The sequence below is a fragment of the Chamaea fasciata genome, unplaced genomic scaffold, assembly GCF_029207755.1.
Source record: "Chamaea fasciata isolate MVZ Bird 193981 ecotype frontalis unplaced genomic scaffold, bChaFas1.0.hap1 SCAF_24, whole genome shotgun sequence".
In the NCBI taxonomy this organism is placed as follows: Eukaryota; Metazoa; Chordata; class Aves; order Passeriformes; family Sylviidae; genus Chamaea; species Chamaea fasciata.
The window spans coordinates 5,549,960-5,574,811 of NW_027094109.1; the positions used below are offsets into that span (position 1 = coordinate 5,549,960).

At 51.5% G+C, this 24,852-nt stretch overlaps 4 protein-coding genes across 5 annotated transcripts; 3 read left to right on the forward strand and 1 right to left on the reverse strand.

The window, feature by feature from the left end:
• The first annotated feature begins 1,078 nt into the window (after positions 1–1,078).
• DLAT (dihydrolipoamide S-acetyltransferase) lies at positions 1,079–9,229 on the forward strand. The gene is made up of 14 exons (XM_066203392.1): positions 1,079–1,372; positions 2,080–2,181; positions 2,416–2,540; positions 2,657–2,813; positions 3,607–3,733; positions 4,021–4,208; positions 4,596–4,767; positions 4,998–5,065; positions 5,644–5,727; positions 5,815–5,922; positions 6,386–6,501; positions 6,764–6,926; positions 7,380–7,516; positions 7,986–9,229. Exons 1-14 carry the CDS (start codon positions 1,154–1,156, stop codon positions 8,113–8,115), a joined length of 1,896 nt encoding a protein of 631 aa, XP_066059489.1. The 5' UTR covers positions 1,079–1,153; the 3' UTR covers positions 8,116–9,229.
• A 1,766-nt stretch (positions 9,230–10,995) lies between these two features.
• On the forward strand, positions 10,996–14,736 carry NKAPD1 (NKAP domain containing 1). 2 transcript variants are annotated; one of them, XM_066203368.1, is made up of 5 exons: positions 10,996–11,162; positions 12,119–12,219; positions 12,408–12,563; positions 13,034–13,087; positions 13,555–14,736. In XM_066203368.1, exons 1-5 carry the CDS (start codon positions 11,094–11,096, stop codon positions 14,078–14,080), a joined length of 906 nt encoding a protein of 301 aa, XP_066059465.1. In that variant the 5' UTR covers positions 10,996–11,093; the 3' UTR covers positions 14,081–14,736. The 2 variants fall into 2 exon arrangements, with proteins under 2 accessions (XP_066059465.1, XP_066059466.1); XM_066203369.1 differs by having other exon boundaries at positions 12,411–12,563.
• Positions 14,737–15,326: 590 nt separating this feature from the next.
• On the forward strand, positions 15,327–18,868 carry SDHD (succinate dehydrogenase complex subunit D). The gene is made up of 4 exons (XM_066203370.1): positions 15,327–15,412; positions 15,828–15,932; positions 16,927–17,071; positions 18,247–18,868. The coding sequence occupies exons 1-4, from the start codon at positions 15,367–15,369 to the stop codon at positions 18,410–18,412; spliced, it is 462 nt and encodes a 153-aa protein (XP_066059467.1). The 5' UTR covers positions 15,327–15,366; the 3' UTR covers positions 18,413–18,868.
• A 966-nt stretch (positions 18,869–19,834) lies between these two features.
• Positions 19,835–23,730, reverse strand: IL18 (interleukin 18). The gene is made up of 6 exons (XM_066203402.1): positions 23,461–23,730; positions 22,521–22,594; positions 21,883–21,894; positions 21,287–21,424; positions 20,380–20,525; positions 19,835–20,261 (listed from the first exon to the last, which is right to left on the reverse strand). Exons 2-6 carry the CDS (start codon positions 22,585–22,587, stop codon positions 20,016–20,018), a joined length of 609 nt encoding a protein of 202 aa, XP_066059499.1. The 5' UTR covers positions 22,588–22,594; positions 23,461–23,730; the 3' UTR covers positions 19,835–20,015.
• Positions 23,731–24,852: the final 1,122 nt, after the last annotated feature.

Here is a 24,852-nt window from a genome sequence, read left to right on the forward strand (position 1 = left end):
GTTCTGGACAATTCGTGTGACTTTCTGCTTACAGACAGCGGGAGGAAAGTTCATCAATGAGCAAGTTAATTAATGGGGGAAATACATCCCTTTTGGAAAAGAAACAAAGGTTTTCTTTCTCCCCTGGGCATAGTTACTCTGTTGCATGGTCTCTGGTGAAGAGGGCATGGGCTTGTGGTACTGAGATCAATTGTGTTTGAATCGCAAAGTTCTCACAAGTGTTTCATTCCTGGGGTTTTACTCATCGGCTTTATTTCAGCAACAGCCACACACCTGGGCTGGAGTTTCATGGAGCAAATTACGAAATTTTTCAAGGTCTGTTGTTGCCCAGCTTCATGTCCCTCTCTGCTATTCAAAGGCGCAGTTTGGTTTGGGAGGTTTCTCCCTCATAAAAGAAAAGGTGTCACTGTTAAAGTGAGTTTTCGCTACAAGGTCAAGTTAACAAGTATAGGAACAGGAAAGTAACTCTGAGGAAAGCTGGACAGAAATAAACCCATTGTAAACAGTGAAACAGACAGACCTGGGACAAGCTGGACGGAAACAAACCATCGTAAACAGTGAAATAGACAAGCGTGGGATATGGCAGTAAGAGCCCATCTCAGAACAAAGCCACCCTCCATGGAAAGTTCTTGCTTAGGCGGAATTTGGTGTATTTTGCTTTATGGGCTTTACTCCTGTCTCACTGACACCCCTGGGATATATTTATGTGCTCTACCCCATCAGCCTGGCCCAGCCTGGAGCCATTCCCTGTCCTCCTGTCCCTGTTCCCAGAGGCCGATCCTCGGCTGTCCCCTCCTGTCCGGGAGCTCTGCAGAGCCACAAGGTGCCCCCTGAGCCTCCTTTTCCCTAAGCTGAGCCCCTTTTCTCCAGGCTGAGCCCCTTTCCAGCCCCCCATGCCCCCTGAGCCCCCGATCCCCCGATCCCCCCGATCCCCCGATCCCCCGATCGCCCTGATCCCCGCTCCGCGCCGTGCTCGGGGCTCGGGGCGGTGCCGAGGCGGTCCCTGAGGCGGCCGCGGTCCCGCCCGCCGCCGCTTTACGGCCGCGCCAGTGTCGCGCCGCGCCGCCCGCACGGAGGTCACCGAGCGCGGCGGGCCCCGGTGAGCCCGGCACGGCCCGGCACAGCCCGGCTCCAGCCCAGCCCCAGCCCCAGCATGTGGCGGGTGTTGGCGCGACGCGTGTCCCGGGCCGCGGCCGGGGAGCCCGGCCTGGTGCGGCCCCGCCGAGCGCTGGGGGCCGGGGTGGGAGCCGGGGCTGGCCCGGCCCGGCGCGGCCCGGCCTGGGGTAGCCCCGCGCCTCGGCCGCTGCTGCCGCCGCCCGCCTGGCCCCGGCTCGTCCCGCACCGATGCTGCAGCCTGCCGGCGCACCAGAAGGTGAGAGACGCCCCCGAGCCGCTGTTCCCCGTGCCCCTTCCCTGCCCGTGCCCCTTCCCGTGCCCTCCCCGTGCGGCTCCGATCGCCCCGGGGACGGAGTTGTGGAATCCTCGAGGCTGGGAAAGGACAGCGACCCCGCGGTGCCGCTGGAGCCGCCGAGCCGCACCGCCCGCACGCCTCTGAGACCCTCCGGGGGTAATAAAGCCATTGCAACGCCTGGCTGCCCAAACTGGGAAAGGATCGGCGTGTTTTGTGCCTTTGGCCCCACTTAGCCTCCCGCCCCTGGGCGGCTGCCGGGTGCTGCCTCCATCGCCTCTGTCCTTTATCCCAGCCCCGCTGGGGGTCCCTCGGCAGACCCAGGCCAAGACCCGGCTCTCTGTAACCCTTTCTTGGTGAAATCACAGTGTGAGGGGCTTGGAATGGACCTTAAAGCCACGGGCAGGGACATCTCCCGCTGCCCCAGGTTGCTCCAAGCCCCATCCGGCCTGACCTTGAGCCCCTCCAGGGATGGGGCAACCGCAGCCTCTGCCCTCAGCACCCAGCGTGGCTTTGCCCAGGGCTCTTCCCCCGCAGCCTGGGGCAGCCCTGGGGGTTTGCAGCAGCCCTGCGCCCCACGCCCCAGGCTGAGCCGAGGATTTGTCTGTGTCCTGTGCGCGGTTCCTGCCGCTGGGTGTGTCTGGCTGGTGACACTGCCCTGTCCCTCGCAGGTGGCCCTGCCAGCGCTGTCCCCCACCATGCAGATGGGCACCATCGCTCGCTGGGAGAAGAAGGAGGGGGACAAGATCAACGAAGGGGATCTCATAGCAGAGGTACCCTGGGGACGGGGCTGGGCTGGTCTCTGTGAGCTGCGTGTGTGGCCTGGGGGGTGGCCCTGGCTGGAGACAGATTTGGGGTCACAGATCCCAAGGGATGCTGGTGGGAAGGCGTGGCTGTCAGCCTCTCGGAGCTGGTTTGAGGGCAGACTTCCCTAGAGCTGCTGCCTCAGGGGGATTTTTCCAGGACTGGGAGGCACTGGGCTCACCATTTCCTGTTCTCCCTCAAAGGTGGAGACAGACAAAGCTACAGTTGGCTTTGAGAGCCTGGAGGAATGTTACCTGGCCAAGATCCTGGTGCCAGAAGGAACAAGGGATGTTCCCATTGGGGCCATAATATGTATCACAGTAGAAAAGTATGTATTTCCCTAACCCTTGACGTGAATTTCCCCTCTTGGCGCTTCTGGGGTGCCTTGAGTGAGAGACTGAGACCGTCATCTGATGGGATTTGGGGCTCTGCGTGTTCTTCTAGGCCTGAACATATTGATGCCTTCAAAAACTACACCCTGGATTCTGCAGCAGCTGCTGCCCCTGCCGCCTCAGTGCCTCCCCCTCCAGCTGCAGCCCCCTCCCCACCACCTCAGCCTTCTCCTCAGGCCCCTGGCAGCTCTTACCCTCCTCACATGCAGGTAAGAGAGCACTGCTCCTGCTTTAAGGGCTTCTTGCACTCTTTTTTCTGCCCCTGGCATCGCCACCTGTGGGGCATTTTGTCACGAAAACTGTCTGGAATGGGAATTTATTAACTCTGCTCATATCTCAGAGCAGAGCTGCAGTCTGTGGTGCTCTGGTGAACACACCAGATGGGTCTGTGGGTGACTAATAATGGATTGTGTGTGTGGATATAACCTTTTTGCTTTGCTTAGCTTTTGAAGTGTATCCACTGATGGGTTTGAGCACTTTGTACAGGGGGTTGCTTTGACATCCCTTTGAAAAAGAAAATCTGGAATGTTGAACCCCATCCCATGGATAAAACGTGGGAACTGATTTGTCTGAGTCGTTACTCAAAGTCAGTAATAAAAGAATTAATGAGCGGCTTCTAAATTTGTCTTTTGGCTGCTAAAGTTGCTTTCTTCCCCCTGCTTGCCCCCTCTGCCCAGTTTTGCTCCACGTGTGTGTGTCACAGTGACAAAGTGACTCGCTCCTTAAGCCTTCCTTGGCTTTGCAGGGTGGTGGCAGTGGTGATTATTTTGATTTACCCATTTCTTGCCCTCTGCTCTTGCTTGCTCTCCTGCTCAGGCCTTGCTAAAAGAAGCCAAAGCAGCAAAGTGGGACAGCTCTGCTTGGCTGTCACGGAGCCAGACCTAGGAGTGCATTAAAGCTGCTTCTTTAGGTTGGCATCATCATTTCTCAGGAGTTCAGACTGTGTTCCTGAGCCTGCTGGATGCCCAGGGTGTGACTGTGCTGTGTTCTGTGCCTTCCCAGATCACTCTCCCTGCTCTGTCACCCACCATGACAATGGGCACAGTGCAGAGGTGGGAGAAGAAGGTTGGGGAGAAGCTGAATGAGGGAGACTTGCTGGCCGAAATTGAGACAGATAAAGCCACAATAGGTGAGTCCCCAGCCAAGGGGGGTGAGGTGCCCTTGGAGGGGTCCTGAGCAGCCCCTGCCACCTCCTCTGGCTGCTCAGGGGGTGATGCTGTGGGGCAGGTTCTGTTAACATCTCATTCCACTGGAGAGCCAAACACTGCAGCTCCTCAAAGCACTTTTATTTCCTCATCAATCCTTCTTAGCAAGTGCATGGAGAGGTTCCCTGCTGGAAGGAATTCTCCTGCAGGACAGGGCTGCAGCTGCCAGAGTCTCCAGGGCAGCTCCTCAGTGCTGTTTCCCCCCCTGCAGGCTTTGAAGTGCAGGAGGAAGGCTACCTGGCCAAGATCTTGGTGCCTGAAGGAACACGAGACGTGCCCTTAGGAACTCCTCTGTGCATCATCGTGGAGAAGGAGGCTGATATCCCGGCCTTTGCTGACTACCAGGCTGCTGCAGTCACTGACAAGGCACCAGCTCCTCCTCCTCCTCCTCCTCCACCGGTAAGGAGGAGCCGTGGGCACCACCAGCAGGGCTGAGCTGAGCTGTTGTTGCCGGCGTGAAGCCCTGCTGGCGTCAACAGGAGTGCTCTGATCAGTGAGTGCAGGGCTGATGGTGTGTTGAGAAGTGAGCACTAATTTGCCCTCCAGGAACTACAGCAGGTCTCATTCATTCTGATCTTTGTCCCAGCTTGTTGCTTGTGCCAGTTCTGATTCCTCATCCTCGAAAAAGTGGCGAGCACGAGTTGTTTATTTTATTCGGTGCGCAGCTCAGCTGACCTTCTCAGCGAGTTTCTGTGCCCATGAGTGATTATCTCTTGAATGATAATTCGATGGGCCAGTTCTCTTGCTGTGCTGATGTTCCACTGATGGCTTTGATTCTTTGTTAAGGTGATGGCAACTCCTGCAGCTGCTCCTCCTCCTCCTCCTCCCCAGCCTGCTGCTGCTCCTGCTCCGGCAGCCCCCACGGCGGGGCCGCCCCGCAAGGGAGGAAGGGTCGTGGTCAGTCCCCTGGCAAAGAAACTGGCAGCAGAGAAAGGAATCGACCTTACCCAAGTGAAAGGTACCTTCCCTTTCCACGTCTTTGCTCTTACTATCGGTTTTCTGTCCCTGTAGATCCATGTTTTCCTGTTCTACCTGACTGCAGCTGTGAACCAGGAGTTGTGTTCAATGACTGTGGACCAGGAGTTGTGTTCAATGATTTCTCTCTGTTGAATAAAACTGGCACCTTTAGAAGTCAAGCCATGTTGGAAATAATCAAAATCCTCTCCCATTTTCCTTTGCCCCTTTCAGGTACTGGACCAGATGGCAGAATCACCAAAAAAGATGTGGAGTCATTTGTGCCATCAAAGGCTCCTCCAGTGAGTAGGCTGGGAATCCATGGGAATGGGTGTCACAGGAATGGACAGGCTCTGTGGAAGGGCAGTTCCTGCAGGAAACTGGCATTGCCGGATTGTGTGGGCGGTGGTGACTGTGAAATTTAACCTGCCAGGAACACTGGTGAAGCCTTCTCCCTTTATTTGTCCCTTTGATATTCCACCGAGAAAAGAAAATTTGTGTCTCGCAACCCTTCCTTTGGTTGCTAAATCTTCACGGGCTGGGGTCACCCTGTCCCAGCTGGTCCAGCTCAGAAGGAAAGCCAGACCTAGCAACCCCCAGCCTGTCACTGCTGCCCCAGAAGTGTTCTGATCCCCTGGTTTGTGTTGTCCCTGAGCTGATGGAGGTCTTTGTGTGCTGTACGGCACCCAGAGCAGGGCTGGCTGGGCTGGGAGCTTCACTGCAACACATCTCAATGTTAAATCTCTCAATACTGCCTTTAATAATCAAATAGAGGGGTTAGAAGGGGCCTGGTGGGTACTGGAGTGGTGGAAATAGCAGCTTGGCAGAGCTGCAGTTGCTCTCTGGGTGTTTTTGGGAGTGACACTGGTGTTCCCTGCAGGCTGCAGCTCCGGGGGCAGTTCCTGCAGCTGCTGTGGCACCCGAGGGGACCTTCACAGACATCCCCATCAGCAACATCCGCAGGGTAAGGTTGCAGCCTTCTCCATGCTCGTGGTTTTTAGCCATGAATTTCCCAGGCTGATGGGTGTTCCCTGCTCTGCACACACCCCAGGTCATTGCTCAGAGGCTGATGCAGTCCAAACAAACGATACCTCACTACTACCTGTCCATCGATGTGAACATGGGAAAAGTCCTGGTGCTAAGGAAAGAGCTCAATCAGGTGAGTTCTGGCATCTTGGCTTAGGAAAAAACCCACTCTTTTCAGTGCCTCTTGTGGGTCAGTTCTGGACTGTCTGGGACAGAATGAGATTTTCCTCATGTCTGCTGGTTCCTCATTTCCCTTAGAAGCTGTTCTGAGCTCTGCCTGCTGGTGATTCATTATTTCAGGTGGAAAATAAAAGGATAGAAAGCTTTTTAATAGTAAGAAAGGTAAAAAATGTAGGCAGAATAATAATTCTAAGCCAAGTTTGAGGGAAACTAAACATTAAAAAAACTACCTTCCTTAATTATGAAGGAGATACTTTCACCTTCTGAATTATCTTTGAATTTTAATGCTTGCATTAAATGCTTGCATTTAAGTGGTGTGATTGTTTTGTAACAATTGTTTCCTGTGAGCTGCAGTGGCTGTTGATTGGGGTGATGTGCAGGGGACAAACTGACGCCTGGAATCTCTTTATTTGCAGGAGGTCTCGGATAAGATTAAGCTTTCTGTCAATGATTTCATAATCAAAGCTTCTGCTTTGGCGTGCTTGAAGGTGCCAGAGGCAAATTCTTCATGGATGGACACAGTTATTAGGCAGTAAGTTTATGGTCAGAGCCAGAAACTTCCTTTGTTCATGGCAAAACAGAACTTCTGCTGGGATTAGAGGGAGGGGGAAAATACGAAGTGAAGGTGAGAGGTTTTGTTAAAGCGATAAAACCTTTGAGTCTAAGGCTGGTGGGCAAAGTGAAATAATTGTAGCAAATTAATGTTAACTTCGGGGTGTCTGGGCTGTTTTGAGGGGTTTTTTTTTTGGTTAGCTGTCTTGCTGGAGTGCCCTGAGGTGCTGTGTGTGTTGCAGGAACCACGTGGTGGACGTGAGCGTGGCCGTCAGCACCCCCGCAGGGCTCATCACCCCCATCGTGTTCAACGCCCACATCAAGGGCCTGGCTGCCATCAGCAAGGACGTGGCTTCCCTGGCAGCCAAGGCCCGGGAAGGGAAGCTCCAGCCCCACGAATTCCAGGTGAGACACTCGTGGTGGTGCTAAACTCCGCTGCTCGTGGCTTGTTTCAAAGGAGCAAAGGTTGTTTTGTGATGTTTGAGCCTTGTTCAGTAGTCCCAGAATACGCTGAGCTGGGAGCATTGAATCCAGCTCCTGGCCCTGCACTGACACCCCCAAATCCCACCCTGGGCATCCCTGGAGTGGTGCCCACCCCCTCCTGGAGCTCTGGCAGCCTTGGGGCTGTGCCCATTCCCTGGGCAGGGCCCAGCAGCCTCTGGGGAAAGAACCTTTCCTGGTCTCCATCCCAAAGTCCCCTGGCACAGCTCCAGCCACTCCCTGGACCCTGTCCCTGCTCACCAAAGAGCCTCCCCTCATCAGGACTCTGCAGACTGGGATGAGATCCGCCCTCTCCTCATATTCCCATGTGAAACAGTTCCTGTGAGTTTCACCATGAATGTGTTTGTTTTCTTCTAGGGTGGTACTTTCACCATTTCCAATTTAGGGATGTATGGGATTAAGAATTTCTCTGCCATAATCAATCCACCCCAAGCCTGCATCCTGGCAGTGGGTTCCTCAGAACAAAGACTAGTGCCAGCTGATAATGAGAAAGGGTGAGTTTTCATCTGATCCTGAGCTCATGCCTAGTTTCCTAACACCTACATTACATAGGTTTTAAAAACCTCTTTTAAAAACCCTGAAATGTGTTGTTGACACAGTGCTTTCAGTTCTTGCTTAAATCTGCATTTAAGGAAAAACCTAAAGGATGTAATATCCCCTTGCTTGGAACTCAAATGGTTCTTTTTCTTCGTGTGGGGCTGTCCTTGTGCTGCGAGGAAAGCTGAGCTCCCTGCCCTAGGGGGAACACACAGAGATGTTTTTAGTGCCTCTGGGAAGTTCCTTCCTTAGTTTTCCTCGGAGAAGGAACGAACGTGATCTGCTCCCCAGTGCAATTGGGGGAAACATCTGTCGCCAAGCGCCAGCTGCTATTCCTGGCTCTCCACGAGCGGCTTTTGCGCTGTGCCAGTGGCACTGCCTTGCAGGGGAGCGTGTTAACCTTTGTTTTGTTGGTTTTTCTCCCAGCTTTGACGTGGCCAGCGTGATGTCTGTCACCCTGAGCTGTGACCACCGTGTCGTGGACGGAGCAGTTGGAGCACAGTGGCTTGCTGAGTTCAAGAATTTCCTTGAAAAGCCAGTAACCATGCTGCTATAATTTAACCATGCAAAGCAGAATTTTCCTGGGTCACACTGTTGTGTTTTAAACAAGCTATTTAGACTTTAGTGTTCAGACTTTAAGACAGTTCCTTTTTTTTTTATTTAAAATATGTATTATATTATCTGGTAATGTTATTTACCAGTCTGTACAGAAAAAAAAAAAAAAAAGTTTGCAAAAGTGCTTTTCAGAGCAATATTACAGCTACACTGTATTTTTATACAGTTAGTTCACTTGCAAACTCTTCCAAAACAGAGTTAAACATCCCAGATTAAAAAAGAAAACAAAATTATCCTGGCATTGTGCCAGCTGCTTCTTAACTCGGGTGCCCAGGGGGTGCCCACCGACCGTTCCATGACCTCGGTGTTGTCAGAGATTGGAATTTCAAACATCTCTCCACAGGAGCGCAGGTGAGATGGCCACAGACAGGTACCAGGAGGAGGGCACTCCCCCTGTCCTGTCCCTGGGGTGGGGGAGATGCCCAGCACTGAGGGACACAAGTGTCTCAAAGGCCAAGGGCTGCTGTTCCAAAGCCTTTGTTTGGAATTTGGCGCCGGCCGCGACCTTCTGAGCTGCGTGATCCCTTTTGAGCACTTTAAGGTCCCAGAGCAGTGCTGTGTGTGGGGTCCCGGCTGTGGGGTGCCCCAGGGATGTGCTGTCTGCTCGTGGACCCTCACTGACATCTGCTTTTTGTAAGGAACCCGGAGCTGCTGTTCCTCTGGCTGAGTTAACCCCAGGCTCCGAGGAAGTCACTGTGCTGCAGAATGTTCAGTGTGTGTTGGAAGGCAGCACAGACAAATCGCACGTGCTGATCACCCCACCAGGGGATGGGTGTTAATCATGTGAGGACTGGGGTGTTTGGGATTTTGCATTTCAGGCCTTCTGACATAGGAAAGCTCTGACTTAAGCCACTGGATTGTCTGTGTTGTCCAGCCTCAGTGAAGCTGCAGAACGTGCTCTCCATGTACATATTGTATGTAAGGTGCTTCTCCAGTCTGTTGGACTCGTGTCCCGTTATCCCAGGCATTGCATCCTGCAAGGGCTGCGGTGCTGAACATTCTGAAATTCCAGTTTCCACATGGAAATGTTCATGTAAAAAAAAAAAAAAAGAAAAGGACAACCGTGCAGTAATGACAGAGTGACCAGGAGAATTAAATAGGGGGGGGCAGAGTTGGTAAAAAAAAAAGGAAGAAATTTTTCAGGGTGATCCTGTTATTCTGTATATTGCATTAAGTACTGTCTCCTGTAAAATTCTGCATAGTTCACTAAAGATATTGAAAGAAAATACTGTGGAAATTAAATATTTTTGTGGGAACTACTTAGTGTCTGGTTGCTGTGATGCCTTGCTTAAGCAGAAAAAAAAAAGTGCTTTAAGATTTTGGATTTTCCTGAATGACCTGAAATCCCCCGATTCCAGACTGGCTCTAGTGAACCCATGTTCCATTAAATGTTTGGAATTGACAACTACTAAACCATGTCCCAGTGCTTTTCTCTTCAGCTGTGTGTGCCTTTCCTGCCCTGGGTCAGCGCTTTGCAGCCTTTTCAATTTCACAGTGAAACTCACCCCATTAACCCGAAATTTAACCGCAAACCTTCCCAGACATTTGCTTTTTTGCTGCCTGCAGCTTCCCCTCTGCGCTGTTCACCTGTGGGGCTGTGTGTGACAGGTCCTTCCAGCATTAAATACTCGAAGAGAGCTGCTCTAACCATGGGAATCCTGTCCTTTTGTTTAGCAAAAACATTCGCTGCAGTAAAGCATGTGAGGAATTGGTGCTTCTTTACTACAGCAGGTAACAACTGCTGTAACTAAATATTCAGGCATTTTTTCATATTTACAGTCTTCACTCGTTTTTTGGGGAGTTTGGTGGTGCTAACGTTCCTCCAACCGTCCTTTTCTACTTGTATCTCTAAAGGCATTTGAGATGTTCACCCCTCATGAGTAAAAAGTGAATTAAAAATTCCCTAAACCCCCCCGCCACCATAGATTTTGACTCTGGGCTTTTGTTGAGTATTTTGCCAAAACTTGAAGAAGTTTCAGTTATTTTCCCAAGCAGAAGTATCTTAGCTAAATCCTGGCTAAGAATATCCACGATTAAGGAAAACAAAAGTAATTAAAAGAATAAATTAAATTATAAATAAGACTTAAGAGTTGATTAAAACTATTGTTTAAAATTTTATTGAAACCATTACTTAAAATCGAACTTAAACCATCACTTAAAACTGGATTTGAACCATTACTTAAAAGTTTATTAGCGCAGTAACCCATTGAAACTATTCACGAGTTACATCGTTTCCAGCATCACCCAGCCACATTGTTCCTGGGAATTTTTACGGTTGCTTTGGGGTGTTTTTTTTTTTCCCCAGGAGATGACTGAGGTATTTTTTTCCCCCAAAATGAGGATTTCTTTAGAGCCGCCACCTGCTGTCCCGGGCCACCATCGCGGTGTCCCAGGCGGGCCGGGGCACGGGGGGGCAGCGCGGGGCTGCATCGGTTCGGGGCCGGTTCGGGTCCGTTTCGGGCCGGTTCGGGTCATTTTAGGACCAGTTCGGGTCCTTTTCGGGCCGGTTCGGGTCTATTTGGGGCCGGTTCGGGTCCGTTTCGGGCCGGTTCGGGTCCGTTTAGGGCAGGTTCGGGTCTATTTGGGGCCGGTTCGGGTCCGTTTAGGGCCGGTTCGGGTCTGTTCGGGTCTATTTGGGGCCGGTTCGGGTCTATTTGGGGCCGGTTCGGGTCCGTTTCGGGCCGGTTCGGGTCCGTTTCGGACCGGTTCGGGTCCTCTGGCCGCCCGCAGCCCTCCCGGCCCTCCCGGCCATGGCGGCGCCGTTGCCCCGGAGACGGCGCCGGAAGCGGCGCGCGCGCGGCCCCGCGCGTTTCCGCGTCCCCCGCCCGGCCCGGCCCCGCCGCCGCCAACACGGGCGGCCCCGCCACCGCCACCGGCACAAACACCGGCACAAACACCGGCACAAACACCGCCCGCAGCATGTCCCGAGTGCCCGTGGGCAAGGTGCTGCTGCGCAACGTCATCCGCCACACCGGAGCGCACAACAAGGTGAGGCCCGGGCCGCCCGCGCCCGGCGGGGCCTGCGGGGCCGAGCGGGGCCGTCCGGGCTGCGGGGACAGCCCTGGAGTGCGGGGACATCCCGGCGGTGGTCCCGGTACATCCCGGGGCGCGGGGACATCCCGGCGGTGGTCCCGGCACATCCCGGGGCGCGGGGACATCCCGGCGGTGGTCCCGGCACATCCCGGGGCGCGGGGACATCCCGGCGGTGGTCCCGGCACATCCCGGGGCGCGGGCACATCCCGGCGGTGGTCCCGGTACATCCCGGGGCGCGGGGACATCCCGGCGGTGGTCCCGGTACATCCCGGGGCGCGGGCACATCCCGGCGGTGGTCCCGGCACATCCCGGGGCTGATCCCGGTACACCCCAGGCTGCCGGGACATCCCGGTGGTCCCACCCGGCCATGCGGGAAGCAGGGCAGGGTTTGTGTCCCGCTGCTGATCCCGCGGGCGACAGCGGGAGCGTTTGGCAGAAATAAAAGGGGTTTGGTAAATCGGCCACATCCTCGGGGTCGCTTTAGGTTTAGCCCCGTTCCGGTTTTACCCGGGTTTCAGTTTCACTCCGTTTCTCTTGAGTACTCACCCCGGTGAGGGACTTCGTCTATCTTCACTTAAAAAGTAGCAAACCTTTAATAGGTTTTCTTTGTTGCAGTGCTTATGTGCTTTTAATTGCATGAAGCAGTTTGAACTTTGTGTGCGCAGGCAGGGTTTTAGTGCAAGATTAGGTAACTCCATTAAGTTTAGCAGACGAGTTCGTGAATCATAATCCAGCGGGTCTAATCACCATCAGGGAGTTCTCTTTTGGGTACAGGTGTGTGCAAACAATCCTTCGTTTGGGGATGGTAGGAAAGGTGGCTGGGAGTTTTCTTACCAGGAGTTTGAGGTTGGAGCTCGATGACTGCAAATTTTCCCTGATGTTAAAGTCGTTTCCCTTTCTGTGACTTCCAGCTCCAGGAAGAGACAGAAATGTGGAAAATAAGGGAGTGGGAGAAGCAGACAGAAGAGACCTACTGGAAAAGGCAGAGCAGAATGCTGTCAGACACCTCCAGGTGAGATACGCCACAGAAATATTTATTTTCTCCTTGCTGACTCCCCGGAAAGAGGTCAGCCTCTGACCATTTCTGTGCTCATTTAGATGCGGCATGTTTGAGGTCCCAGGTGGATGAGGGGGGCTCTGGGGGGCTCTGGGGGTGCCTGGGAGCTGTTTCCCCCCCTGAAGCAGCTTTTCCCTCTCCAGCAGCCGCATGCGCAGCGACGGCTTCGACGAGGAGGGGCACAGGGCAGAGTGGAAACCCAGGAACCCACAGCTCCTGGACCTGGTGGAAGATGATCTCCTCAGGGCCAGATCCTGGAATAAAAAGCTCTATGAGTGCGAGGCCAACATGCCAGACAGGTCTGTGGGGGGATTCCGTGTTCTGTGGTTGTAATTAAAGCGTCGTTTTGAAGCCCTGTACCAAAAAATGACACGTTTCTGTTTGGTGTGTGCCGTGATGAAATGGAGCTTGAGCTCGCTTTGAGGATGAGTAACGTGTACAAACTTTCTGCCATGTCACAGAATAACCAATTTGACCTCATCTGTGGAGTTTCTAAGCCACACTAAGCTGCAAAAGCTCAGCCCTGAGCTTAATATTTACTACTCTGCCCAACAAGCTTAAAAAGATCTCAGGCAACACAAGTCCAGGGTTGTTTGAAAGAAATCTGAGCTGTGGTTTGAGAACATTTAAATAGCACCAACCAAATCAGTCCTGTTTCCTTCCTCCCTCTCTAAACTCAGATTCATTCTGTGGCTCTGCCTTCTCAGAATTGCATTTTTGTCCTCAAACACGTTGTCTGTTTTTAATGGATGGTTCTGCTTTCTTGCAGGTGGGGGCACAGTGGATATAAAGAGTTGTACCCTGAAGAATTTGACACAGACAGGTAAGGCAGACACCCTCACTGATGGATGCAGAATCCGCCTTCTGACAAGTTCTGCAGGGAGTTTTACAAGCTGAGTTTTAAATTTTGAATAGAGATCAGCCTTGGGTGCAAAGCCTTACTGTTAAAAAACTCAAATCCATTAATGCGGTTTGAATTTAGGAGAATCTTTTGTAATAATTAAGACAGACGGGTTTAGGTGGAGTTACCGAAATCTATGAGTCTGGGAGGTAAATAAATCCTTGCAGTATCCTGGAGAGTGGAAAAAACAAGTTTTTAAGAGAGAATTAATTATTTTTAACCTACACCCAGCAGAATCGTCGATATTTTTGAGGTTTACAGGTTGGATATAAACAAGATTGTAAGAGAGAATCATTTTTAAGCTACACCCAGCAGATTCATCAGTATTTTTCAGGCTTACAGATTGGATATCAATGAGTTTCATCACCCTCCTGTTCTTTTTTTTGCAGTGATCAGCAGGAGGGAGACGAGCAAAACGCCGTCAATGGGAAGAAGAGATCCCACCTGGGGAAGCAAACAGCCCGCGAGTCCCACAAAAGGAAAAAAACCAAGAAATCCCACAAGAAGAAGCAAAAAAAGCGCTCACACAAGAAGAGGAAGAAAAAGAAAAAGGAGCAGGGGAGAACTTCCACAGATTCCTCCCGGGGGGACAGCGAGGCCTCAGGAGAGGAGACTCCGAGCGCCCGGAAAGGAAAACACAAGCGCAAGAAAAAGCCCAGGAAAGTGCCTGCCAAGGAACCTACCTCTTCTTCTGGGCAGGAGAGTGACTTTTCCCATGCAAGCAGCTCCAGCACCAGCAGCTCTGAGGACACTGAATCCGAGGGCAGAAGGGAGAAAAGGCCCCCCAGGAAGAGAAAGAAGCGGCACAGCTCGGCGCCCGAGAGGCCGAGCGAGGTGCCCGAGAAGAGGAGCAAGAGGAAGAACTGGAAGGTGGCGGGGGATGAGAAGTCTGAGGACAGCTCTGATGAGGACTGAGCGGTCTGGCTGCAGCTCAGAGCAGGAGGGGAGGGCGGAGGCAGGTCTTTGTCACTCAGCACTGCTCCCGCACTGTGGTTTACACACGGGGAGCCTGGGCAGTGCAGGACAGCACCTCCCTGCCCCACAGCTTCACATCCTTTGGTTGTGATCAGGTTGGGGTTTTTTTTGTTAAATTATGTTTGAACAGATTGCTCTTTTGGCTCACCAAAACAGTGGCCAGTAGGAGAGAGGACAGGCTGATAAATCAAGCTGGTAACGGAGGAAATGTCACTGTAACCCCCCACGGCAGTTTTGTCTTCCCATCCTCCACCAAAAGCAGAGCTGTGGGGGCATGCACAGACACAGAGGGGAGCTGAGGGAATATTCCCATTCCAGCTGGAGGTGCAGGGATTTCTCTAACAGTGAAAAAAGCCACCAGTTCATTTGCTTGGTTTGGATTCCTGTCCAGAGCCTGCTGTGGGCTGGCCACCGTGTCTACCTTCCTTTCTTTCTTCCTTCTCCTCGGGGATGTGAAACCGTTTGTGCTGACAGAGAGGCCTCGGTGGGTGTTGTGTCCTGTCTCTGCTCTGCCCAGTGTGTTACTGGAGAAACTGGTACCAGGCCGTTCTCCCTGCAGCGAACAGCCAAGCCTTTTAATAAAACAAATAAATCCAGATGTGTTTGATGCTTTTGTCATGGCTCTGGAGCAAGGCCCGGGGACAGAGCACAGGGCTGGGAGTCTGGGTGGTGCCCGTGTTCTCCCTGTGCCGTTTGTTTCTGTGTGACCACACTTGCAGCAGATGAAATCAGGGCACTGGGGAAATGTGTGGGGTGATTGTCGTGTCCCGGACAAACACGGAACAGCGTCAGCGGCCCGAAATCCTCACTCCGAGCCCCGACTGCTGTTCCTTTTTTCCCTTCGAATTGAAAGAAAGACGGCATGTTCAAGGAGGTGTTCATGGTGTGCACAAAGGTGTTTCAGCGGTGAACACGCAGCTGAGCAGCACCTGGCAGAATTACAGAATGGTTTGGGCTCCAAGGGAATTTGGAGCTATTCCAGTGCCGTGAGCACACCACCTTCCACCAGGCTGCTCCAGCCTGGCCTCGGCCACTTCCATGGACGGGGCAGCCACGGCTCCTGCGGGCAGCAGTGCCCGGGCTGCCCGCCCGGGGCGGATTCCTTCCCCCGCTCGCCGCCGCTGCCGCCGCCCGGCGCGCTCGGCCTTGGCGGCGCCGCTGCCGCCGGCGGAAGCGGAAGCTCGGGCGGCGTTTCCGTGTCCGGGCGCGGTGCCCTTGGAGCGGACATGGCGCTGGCGCTGCTGCGGGCACGGCCCCGCGGGGCTGCCCTGGGTCAGTGCGGCCGCGGGGCGGCGGGCAGCGGCACCCGGGGCCGCGGGAGCCCCGGATAGTGCGGGACCCGGGAGGGTGCGGGACCGGGGGGCTGCGGGACCCTGGTGGCTCCGGGACCCCAGGGGCTGCCCAGATGGATCCCCGGGTGGTGCGGGATGGTTCCCCGGGTGGTGCGGGATGGATGCCCGGGTGGTGCGGGATGGTTCCCCGGGTGGTGCGGGATGGTTCCCCGGGTGGTGCGGGATGGTTCCCCGGGTGGTGCGGGATGGATCCCCGGGTGGTGCGGGATGGTTCCCCGGGTGGTGCGGGATGGTTCCCCGGGTGGTGCGGGATGGATCCCCGGGTGGTGCGGGATGGTTCCCCGGGTGGTGCGGGATGGATGCCCGCGCTGACGCCGCTCCCCGTTATCCCGCAGCCGTGCTGGGCTCGGCCCTGCTCCGCCGCCCCGCCGCGCTCGGTGCCGCCGCCGCTCGCTGCGCTCCGGCCCGCGACAGCCACGGCCCGGCCCGCCAGGGACACGGTACGGCCTGCCTGTGTCTGTCCGTGTCTGTCTGTCTGTGTCTGTGTCTGTCTGTCTGTGTGCGGGGCTCTCGCTTTCCCGGGATCAGGAGCCCTTTTCCCATCCCCGGAGCTCCGAGCCCCCGGGTCAAGGCATCCTGCCCATGGCAGGCGTTGTGGTTAGGTGATCCTTAAGGTCTATTCCAACGAATGAATATTCTGTGATTCTGCCAAAAACGGGGTGTAAAGGACCAGATTTTGGCTCGGGTCCTCCAAGGGACAACCAGATAAAGAACAGAGGTGATGGAGGTGGTACCCGATGGCCATACAGGTACTTAAAAACAAGATGAGCTTTAAGGTCCCTCCCATCCCAAACCAGGCTGAGTCTATATATATATATATTTTTTTGGGCCATTTAGGAGGTTTTAAGTGGCAGCTGTAACAAAGAACAGAAAAGGTTGACACGTGGTGGTTTTCTTTACACAGTGGTTTTCTTGGTGTCTTGTTGGGTGTTGGAGGGTTATGGGTGCTGCCAGAAAAGGAAAAACTAATCCTAAATGCCCTCTGATTTAAGGGCAAAGTTGTGAAATGCTGAGCGTTGCTAGATAGGGCAGTAACTGTGCCGAGATGTTATTTGTGATCCATAACCGTGCTGCTGTGGTGCCTCAGGCTGTGAGGAGTGTGTGTGCCCTCACCTCCAGCAGCAGTTACCAGTTAACAGCTCTCCAGGCTGCACTTTGCCCAAGTCCAAACTTCACATCCTTTGCTTTCCTTGTCACTTTCTCCATTCCTTTCCTCCGTGCCAAAACGAAGGAAAACACTTGCATTTTGGTTTAGGTGGATGGATGACATGTGTTCGTTGAGCACTTTGGAGGTGTTGCACCGGTGATTTCACAGAGTCCATTCTCGCTGGTTCCAGCCTGGGCTGATGCTCCCGTGGGTTTTGGTTTACAGACACCCCAGATGTCCCAGCCCTTGGCAGAGGGGCTTTTCCCTGAGAATGTCTCTCCTTGCAGGCAGTTCCAAGGCTGCGTCTTTGCACTGGACAGGGGAGCGAGCTGTCAGTGTGCTGCTGCTGGGGCTGCTCCCTGCAGCCTACCTGTACCCCGGACCGGCCGTGGACTATTCCCTGGCTGCAGCCCTCACCCTGCACGGCCACTGGTAAGCACAGCAGGGCTCAACTCACAGCAGAAAAGGAGGTTTGGTGGCTCCAAACCTCATCCTGGTCCAGTCCTCATTCCTGGAAAAAGTCCTTGGTCGCTGTGACAGTCGTGATCTTTGGCAGGAGTGGTCGTGCTTTGGTCTTCTCGCTCTGTTCTCTCAGTCAGAAAAGGAATCCATAAAATTTTTTTCTTAGGAGCACTTCCTTGCCCCTGGAAGTGTAGAATCCTGGGTGTTTTTAACCAGTGTTGTGTGAGCAGAGGGAACAGAAAGAGGGCAGATCTGTGTAAAAATAATATAAAAAATATTCTGCCTCTAAAGCTCTGTGCGCTGGCTTTGTGCATCTCAGTGGTGATGGGGCCCTGCAGAGCAAAGAGCTCACAGCAAATATTCCACTGAGGAGACCTGGATGGTTATTTCCTTTATTCCTGGAGGGATGTTTGCTCAGTGTAGTTCTAATTAGGAGTGGATCCAGCTCCGTGGTTGGCAGCATCCACCTTCCTGAGGTGATCCTGCTTTGGGAGTTCCTTGCCACAAGGATGAAGCAGATTTTTTTGGTATTTTGGGGGTGCCAGGTTCTCTTAAACCTCAGTTTTACCTTTTATTGGAATTTGTCCCAGGGATTCTTGCACTTTCCTTGCTCTGACTGTGAGCTTTTTCCCAAAACAAGCGTCCTGTGTCTCCTGTTGCTGGATAGTTCAAATCTGGACAGGAGTTCTCTTCCAGATGTAGAAAAAACACTGAAAATATGCAGATCTCTTTGCTTGCCACTCTTCTAATCTAAATGCAGACCCAGGAGTCTTCTGTGTCTTTGTGACAGTGGCTGGTCCCAGATACTTCCTTGGTTTTCCTCTTTTCCAGTCCTTGGAAGTCAGATGAGAAGGCAGATTCCAAGGATTTTGTTGTCTGCAGAGATGTGGTCAGCACAGCTTGGTTTCCTCAAGAAGATTTTGAGCCAATTTCAGTAGGATCTGTGGAATGTTTCGTTTTGGTTTTGAACTAGATCCATCCTCTTTCTGAGTGGGGGAGGCGAGCATCCTTCAGGAAAGAGGCTGATGGCAGCAGGGGGAGGAAAAAAAAAACCAAACCAAAAGCGAATTGGTAGGACGAGGACACGAAGTGGCTGGATCCCAGTGAGCGAACTTTGCTGATCTGAGCTTTTCTCTCCTGTTCAGGGGTCTGGGCCAGGTCATTACTGATTATGTGCACGGGGATGTGCCCATTAAAGTGGCCAACGTGGGGCTGTACGTGCTGTCTGCCCTGACCTTCGCCGGCCTCTGCCACTTCAACTACCAGGACGTGGGCATCTGCAAGGCCGTGGCCATGCTCTGGAGCCTCTGATTGTCTTCTGCTGCCTCTGCTTCGTCAGCTTCTCAGCAACATCCTGCACAGCTAAGGAACAGCCAAGGGTCCCCAGTGAGCCTGCAGGGGGCTCAGAGATAGCTTAGAGTATAGAGAGAAAGAAAAAAAAAAAAAAAAAAAGATTTAAAACCAGATTTAACTGGAGAACGTCCAGTGAGATGGGTTGGATTCGAGCTGAGCTGTAAATTGGGCTGGATTAATTGCATCAGTGGCAGACTTGCATAGCTAAAGGGAGCTCTCCTTGTGACACCAGCTTTAATGAGTGTTTTTTCTAACTGTTGGTTCTGTAAAACCAGCTTGGCTTGTGGAAAACTGAACTGCTGCTTCTGACATCAGTGTGTAAGGCAGACCCTGTAACTCCTGGGACCCTGGGAGTTGATGTAGAAAAGGGAATACTTTTTTTTCTTAATCCATTCAATAAAGAATTTACAGAAATATTGTGTGTGCTTCTGAACCGTTTTTCCTGCTTTTGGGTTGCCTAAAATGTTTTCTGTGCAGACAGGTCTGCTCTGCCTTACTTCATAAAGCAAAGAATATTTGTATGTATTCATACTTAGAGGTGACTTAGGCTTAATACAAGAGTAATTAGTGTCCCTTAGAAAACACAACAAGGATTGGCATAGAATAAAAATACTTTTGCAGATGGACTTTAGGAACATTCGACTTTCAAGGGTTTTATGTTCATCTCCAACACCTTTTTTGAGGTTTATTTTCTGAATGCTCTGGTCTGTGTCGTCCTGTGTGAAAAGACAAGAGGAGGCTGAGGGAATGCTCTGTTGTTTTAGGGATTTTTTAGAGGGGAACTGAGATTGTGAGTTTTAGCTTTCTGCTTCGTTCTGTCTGACTTTCACAGTGCCAAGGAGTGGAAAACTCTTTCCACATTCTCATGGTATTTTTGTGGCCCTATTAATAGTGAGAGGAAGAGAATTTGTGTTACCATCAGTGGTTATGCAACAAACAGAACGACCAAGTCACTGTTTGCATTCTGCAAGACTTTCTGATTTTTTTTTTAACATAGATTGGAAATTATTAGCAAAAGGATGTAGCTGGCCAATTTTTTTGTCAGTGTTGTGGCCAGAACGGAGCTGTGGTCGGGATAAAATGCCAACATTTGGGTTTTTTTGGCCCAGGGAGGAGGAGGAGGGTGCAGATGGTGAGTCATGGGTAAATCCCTCTGGGCCAGCTGAGGGTTTCTTAAGGAAAGTGAGGTTTCCTCACACAGGATGCAGCTGAGTGTGCTGTTTAAGCTATTTGGGTGAGAAATTCATTATCTGAGGGTGTTGGGAATGTAAAAGCCCAAACCTAATTTCAAAAGCTGTTTGGTCAACAGGCATTAAAGATTTTAGGGATCAAATTTTACAGGACAATATAGACGTGCACATTATTGTTTCTTCAGTGTGTAATTCTCTTCTGTCTGACTGGAAAACATTCTTCTGCATCTTGCCAAGAACTTGCATTTATTTTTTAATAAGTGCTGAGAGTAATTAAAACGAAAACCTGACTTGTTTTGGATAAAGACAGACAAAAGTTTCTTTTATAAAAAAAACCAAACTGTATTTTAAAACCCTTGAAGCATCCCCCATCATAGGCTGTGATTTCCATTCTGACTGCACTTTGATAAACTCATCTTCATGGTCTCATCCACTTCATCTTTGGACAGTTTCTTTAGGATTAATTTCCTCAAGTAGCCTTCCTCCTCAAAGGCCAAGAACATTCCTCGTTCCATGGAGTATTCGAACTTAAACGCTTTGGAGCAGCAAGATGTGAATGTCTTTTTGAAAAAGATGATGTTGCTTTCACCGGGAATGTCTTTGGGAACTTCTCCTTCCTGAGGAAGGAAAGAGGGAACAGGTTAATCCCGGCACGAGCCCCGACCAGTTCTATTCCGGTTGTTAATTCTGCCTGTTGGGGTTTGTACAGCTGGGGAGAGGGAGGCGGGTCCTCACCTTGAATCTGACGATGATTTCTCCACATTCCCTCTCACAGCACATGTAATAATTTTTGTTTTCCACCTGGACACTGAAGGCCACGGGCATCCCTGCCAAGGGCGTGGTGGTTTTGTAGCAGTGAATGCTGAAGAGCATCCCTTTGCCTGGAAATAAATGAGTTATTATTGATCACCTGCTCACAGGCAGCTGCAACAACTGAGTAACCGAATTCAGTGATGTTTTACCACTCCCCTGGCAACTCTGCCTGCCTTGCCAGGATATTTTTCCTCACAGAAGAGCCAGGACTTGAATTGTTATGACTTCTGGTTGTGCTTTGTGCAATCAGGGAATAACCAGGGTGCCCCAAAGCAGCTGAGGTCACCGGGCAGGGTGGGGAGGGGTCAGACCCTTCTGTGTGCATGCAGAGAGGGACACTGGCACGTGGAAGTGGCTGTCAGTAAAACAGAGCTGGATACAGGTGATCCAGAAATAAATATGGTCAATAAACAGAGCTGTAAATAAATTGCTGAAGCACCCCAAAAAGTCAAAGCTAGAACTGTAAGTTTATAGTTAATATTATCAGAAGTAAGACCTCTTAGTGCCAAAACATTGAATTTTAAAATGATTTTTTGTAATCCAGCATAAAAAAGGGGGGATTTAGAATTTTGTGATCAGAGCCAAGCAAAAAACTTAACAGCCCTTTTTCTGCATGTGACATCCGGCAGGCTTTGGTCTAACCCAGAAATCTCATCCATCACTAATGCCCAAGACACAAAATTTCACTCTCAGCTCAGTTTTATTCTTCCAAACGAAGTTTTAAGTCCTTATTCTCAGTCCCATCATTGTGCAGATGATTACAAAGACCAAAACCACCTCCAGGATAAAGCAGCAGAGCGGTGGTTGATGTTTTCTGTGTGGAAATTACCAAATTGCATCTCCTGGTCTGTCACATCCTCAAAGGCTGCCATGTTCAGGTCAGGGCGCACCACGAGCAGCTGGCTGTTCACATTCCTCAGCACTCGGTGCAGGGTCTTCTCCTGGCACAGGGCATCACACTCCAGCTCTGCAGGGGGAATAAAGCAAAAATCTTCATGTTTGAGCTGTTGTCTCCTCTCCAAACCTTGGCAGTTTGCTGCCAGCCTAGTCCTGGCCTTACGGGTGTCATGTGAAAGTTCTTAGAACGACATCAAACAAAAGGGAGGCAGCATCACCTTTGACACCTCTGCTTGAAGCAGATTTCCCAGAATGCAGGGATTTATTTAGATAAGCGAGAAAAGCTGCTGTGTTTGTTCATGGGAATTCAGAAGCATCAGTTCTCTTTTGCCCAACAATTAAAGGTGCTGTCAAGGAAGCCACAACCCAGTGTCTTATGAGGAATTAATGCAACGCCAGCATCAGAAGGAGCCGTGGAGCTGTAGCTCTGGGGTTTTTTGCAGCCACCCTCGGTTTGAAACCCGTCCTCTCTGGATTAGTGAGTGTGAAATGAGTAACAAAACCACAAAAGATGAGTTCTCAGCTCACCATCGTCGTCGTCTTGGTTCCACGTGAGCGGTGAGAAAAAAAAAAAGAAAGAAAAACAACATTAAGCTCAGCCCCCATAAAGAAGTCACTTTTAGCCCAGGCAGCCACCTACGTGTTCCCTCAGCCCAGTGCCACAAAGCTGAGCTGCTGTCACTGCAGACAGGGCTTATCTGGGAGCAAAACACATGAAAACCCAGTCGTTTGAGAGCTGCAGTCACCACCAAACCACAGGTATGCAAAATGCCTTTTTAGGGTTATTTAAGAAGGTCACTCTAGGCCTAAAACTGAGGAATAATTGCATGCAAATTTTTGGTTTTGTCGGTGCCTTTAAGTGAACAAAAGGACAAGAAGAACTCCTTACAAACTGCTTTTAGAGAAGAAACTGTTTTCTAGCTGACATCTTTCCAAAAGGCCGGAAATTAGTCACTCACTCCAAGTCCACCTCCCAGTATTCCAACAGTTTGAAATGTCCTTTCCCAGATTTTTTCATATAAGCAACAAATATTCCCCTGAGTCAGATACTTGGCTGACAACACTTATAACTGATGCCGACAAGAAAGTTAGGTGAAATCAGGGTGACAAAGGAATTGTGTTAAATCAGTATTCAAACAGAAAAGGTCATTAAATGCTCTAAGTACCTTCAAAATAGAGGCAGAAATTTTCCCCAAGTTTTACTGGGCACACCAGGATCTCTTCAGCACTCATCTTCACCCTGCCCACAGCACAGGGAGAGGAATCAGAGTTAAGCTCGGTGTTTCTTAGCCCATAAAGGGACAAAAGTTAAGTCTGCGCAGATTGATCTCACCCTAGAAAAGCACGAGCTTCCAAAATACCCAAAAGACAGAACCCATTCTGACTGCCCCTAGAACTGTCATCCCTTGCCCTGAAGATAATAAATATACTAAAACCAGGTGAACAATGGGGAGCTCTGGCTCTTGCACTAGGATTTTATTGTGCAATCTAAACAGCCAGCTCGCTCCAAAGCTTTTTCACCAGTCGAAAACGACAACGTTTTATGTACAAAGTGAGCAATGTCAATGTAAGTAAACACGCACACCCAGATGGATTAGGGTGGGGAATCAGCGTGGTTTTCTTTGTCCCTTTAGCAAAGCACTTTGAGGAATGTATTTGAGAGTGATAATTTTTTCTCTTTGTATTTTCTATGTTTTTGATCTAGTTGTAGCTGTGCAGAAGAGGCAGCAGGGCTCTCGGCAGCACCTTTGTTTGCAAATATGCACATCCAGGCCTTGGAAACGAGATAACCACAACACCCAACGGTGCAAACCTCATTCTTAGCACATTAACCTCAAAGTCCTGTTATTCTAAAGCCCAGGGGCAAGCACAGGCAAGATTTTTGGCAGAGCATTAAAAGAAAAAGTGGCCCTCCGTTTAATTTTAATGGTTAAAACAAAATGACTGTGCTTCCCCCCTTGATCACAGAATCAAAAAGATTGGAAAAGACCTCCAGGATCATCAAGCCCAACCTCGAGTAGTAAAAGACGGTTATTTAAACCTTTTACCGAGGACGTTTGAGAGTAAGGGCAGGAGCTCAAAGGAGTGGAATGTGGAATAACTCACCCTGAGAAGATGCAGGGATGCGGGGCTGGGAGCAGAGGCGGCTCTCGGCGGTCCTTTCTGCCTCCTCGGGGGATGCGGCGGGGCGGTGGGAGCCGGGAGAAGCGCGGGTAGGAGCAGAGGCGACTCTCTGTGGTCCTTTCTGCCTCCTCGGGAGCCTCAGCCGGGCGATGGGAGCCGGGGGAAGCGCAGCTGCGGAGCCGTGCCAAGGCCACTCGCGGCCAGTGCCCCTCGGCCGCCGGGGATGCCCCAGGCGGAGGGAAGCCAGCGCTGCTGGGCGCTGCCGGCAGGGGCTTTATAGCGGCTGGCGGCCGCCGAAATCGGGTCTCTTTCCCGAGCTCTCTGCCCACGTCCGCTTTTCTCGCCCGGCATTTCCCCTCCTCGCTGCAGGAGCCAGCGCCCATGCAAATGCGGGGTTGCCGGGGTGGCTCCGTGCCCGCTCGCCGTGACGCCGCTGTCAGCGGGATCGTCCTGCCGCCGAGGCTTCGCGGAGCGGCTGCGGGCGCTGCCTGCGCCCGCTCGGCCTCCCCGCGCTGCCGCCTCCCTGGAGGGCGCTTCGGGATGGAAATCCCCGCGCTGCTGATGGCAGCAGTGCCCGGGAATGCTGCCACGGGCTGGGGAATCTCCCGGGCCAGCCCCTGGAGCAGCAGGGGCTGCATGGGAGGGGTTCGGCTCCTGTGTCGCTGCATCCCGGGCGCTGCTGCAAGCAGCAAACGCTGCGGCTGCATTTTCTTTTCAGGACAAGCCCTAAAACCCAAGGCAGCGAGCTTGGGAATGAATAATTTCCCAATTTGTTACATCTCCGTGCCTGGATTTGGTGTTTCTAACGCTGGTCAGAAGTTTAGGGCGCTCAGCCCGGCAGCTCGGCGGGTAAATTGAAGACTCCCAAATTGTGAGGATGATAAAAACACCTCAAATCCCCACATCGAACCCAAACCCAAGCCCCCAAGACGTTCTCTCAGCTGTTGACGTGCCCTTTACTGCTCCTGGAGTTAAAAAAATCCCCTCAAAGTTCATAGGGAATGCTTTCATATCTGTATGACAAACATGAGGAGAGGTTAAAAGCACATCTTCCACCTTTATTTGAAATGGTAAAGATAAAAACACTGCCTCTTTTACTAATAGCCCTGGATTTTGGCTGCTTTAGCCAAAAACATTTTTTTCAAAAATTAATGCTGTACTAATAATTTATCATTTAAGTTTAAATAGACGTTCGGATCATTATTTATTTTGTATTAGCTGTTGGCACTAATATTTTTGGCCTATTGGTATTCCATGCAGAGCTATCATGAAGGAGGGCTTGGTCTTTCATGTCAGCCTTAAAATTACTTCCTAAATTAGTTGATTGAACACATTGAATAAAAGGCATTTCCTTCTCTTCTGTGCATATATTTG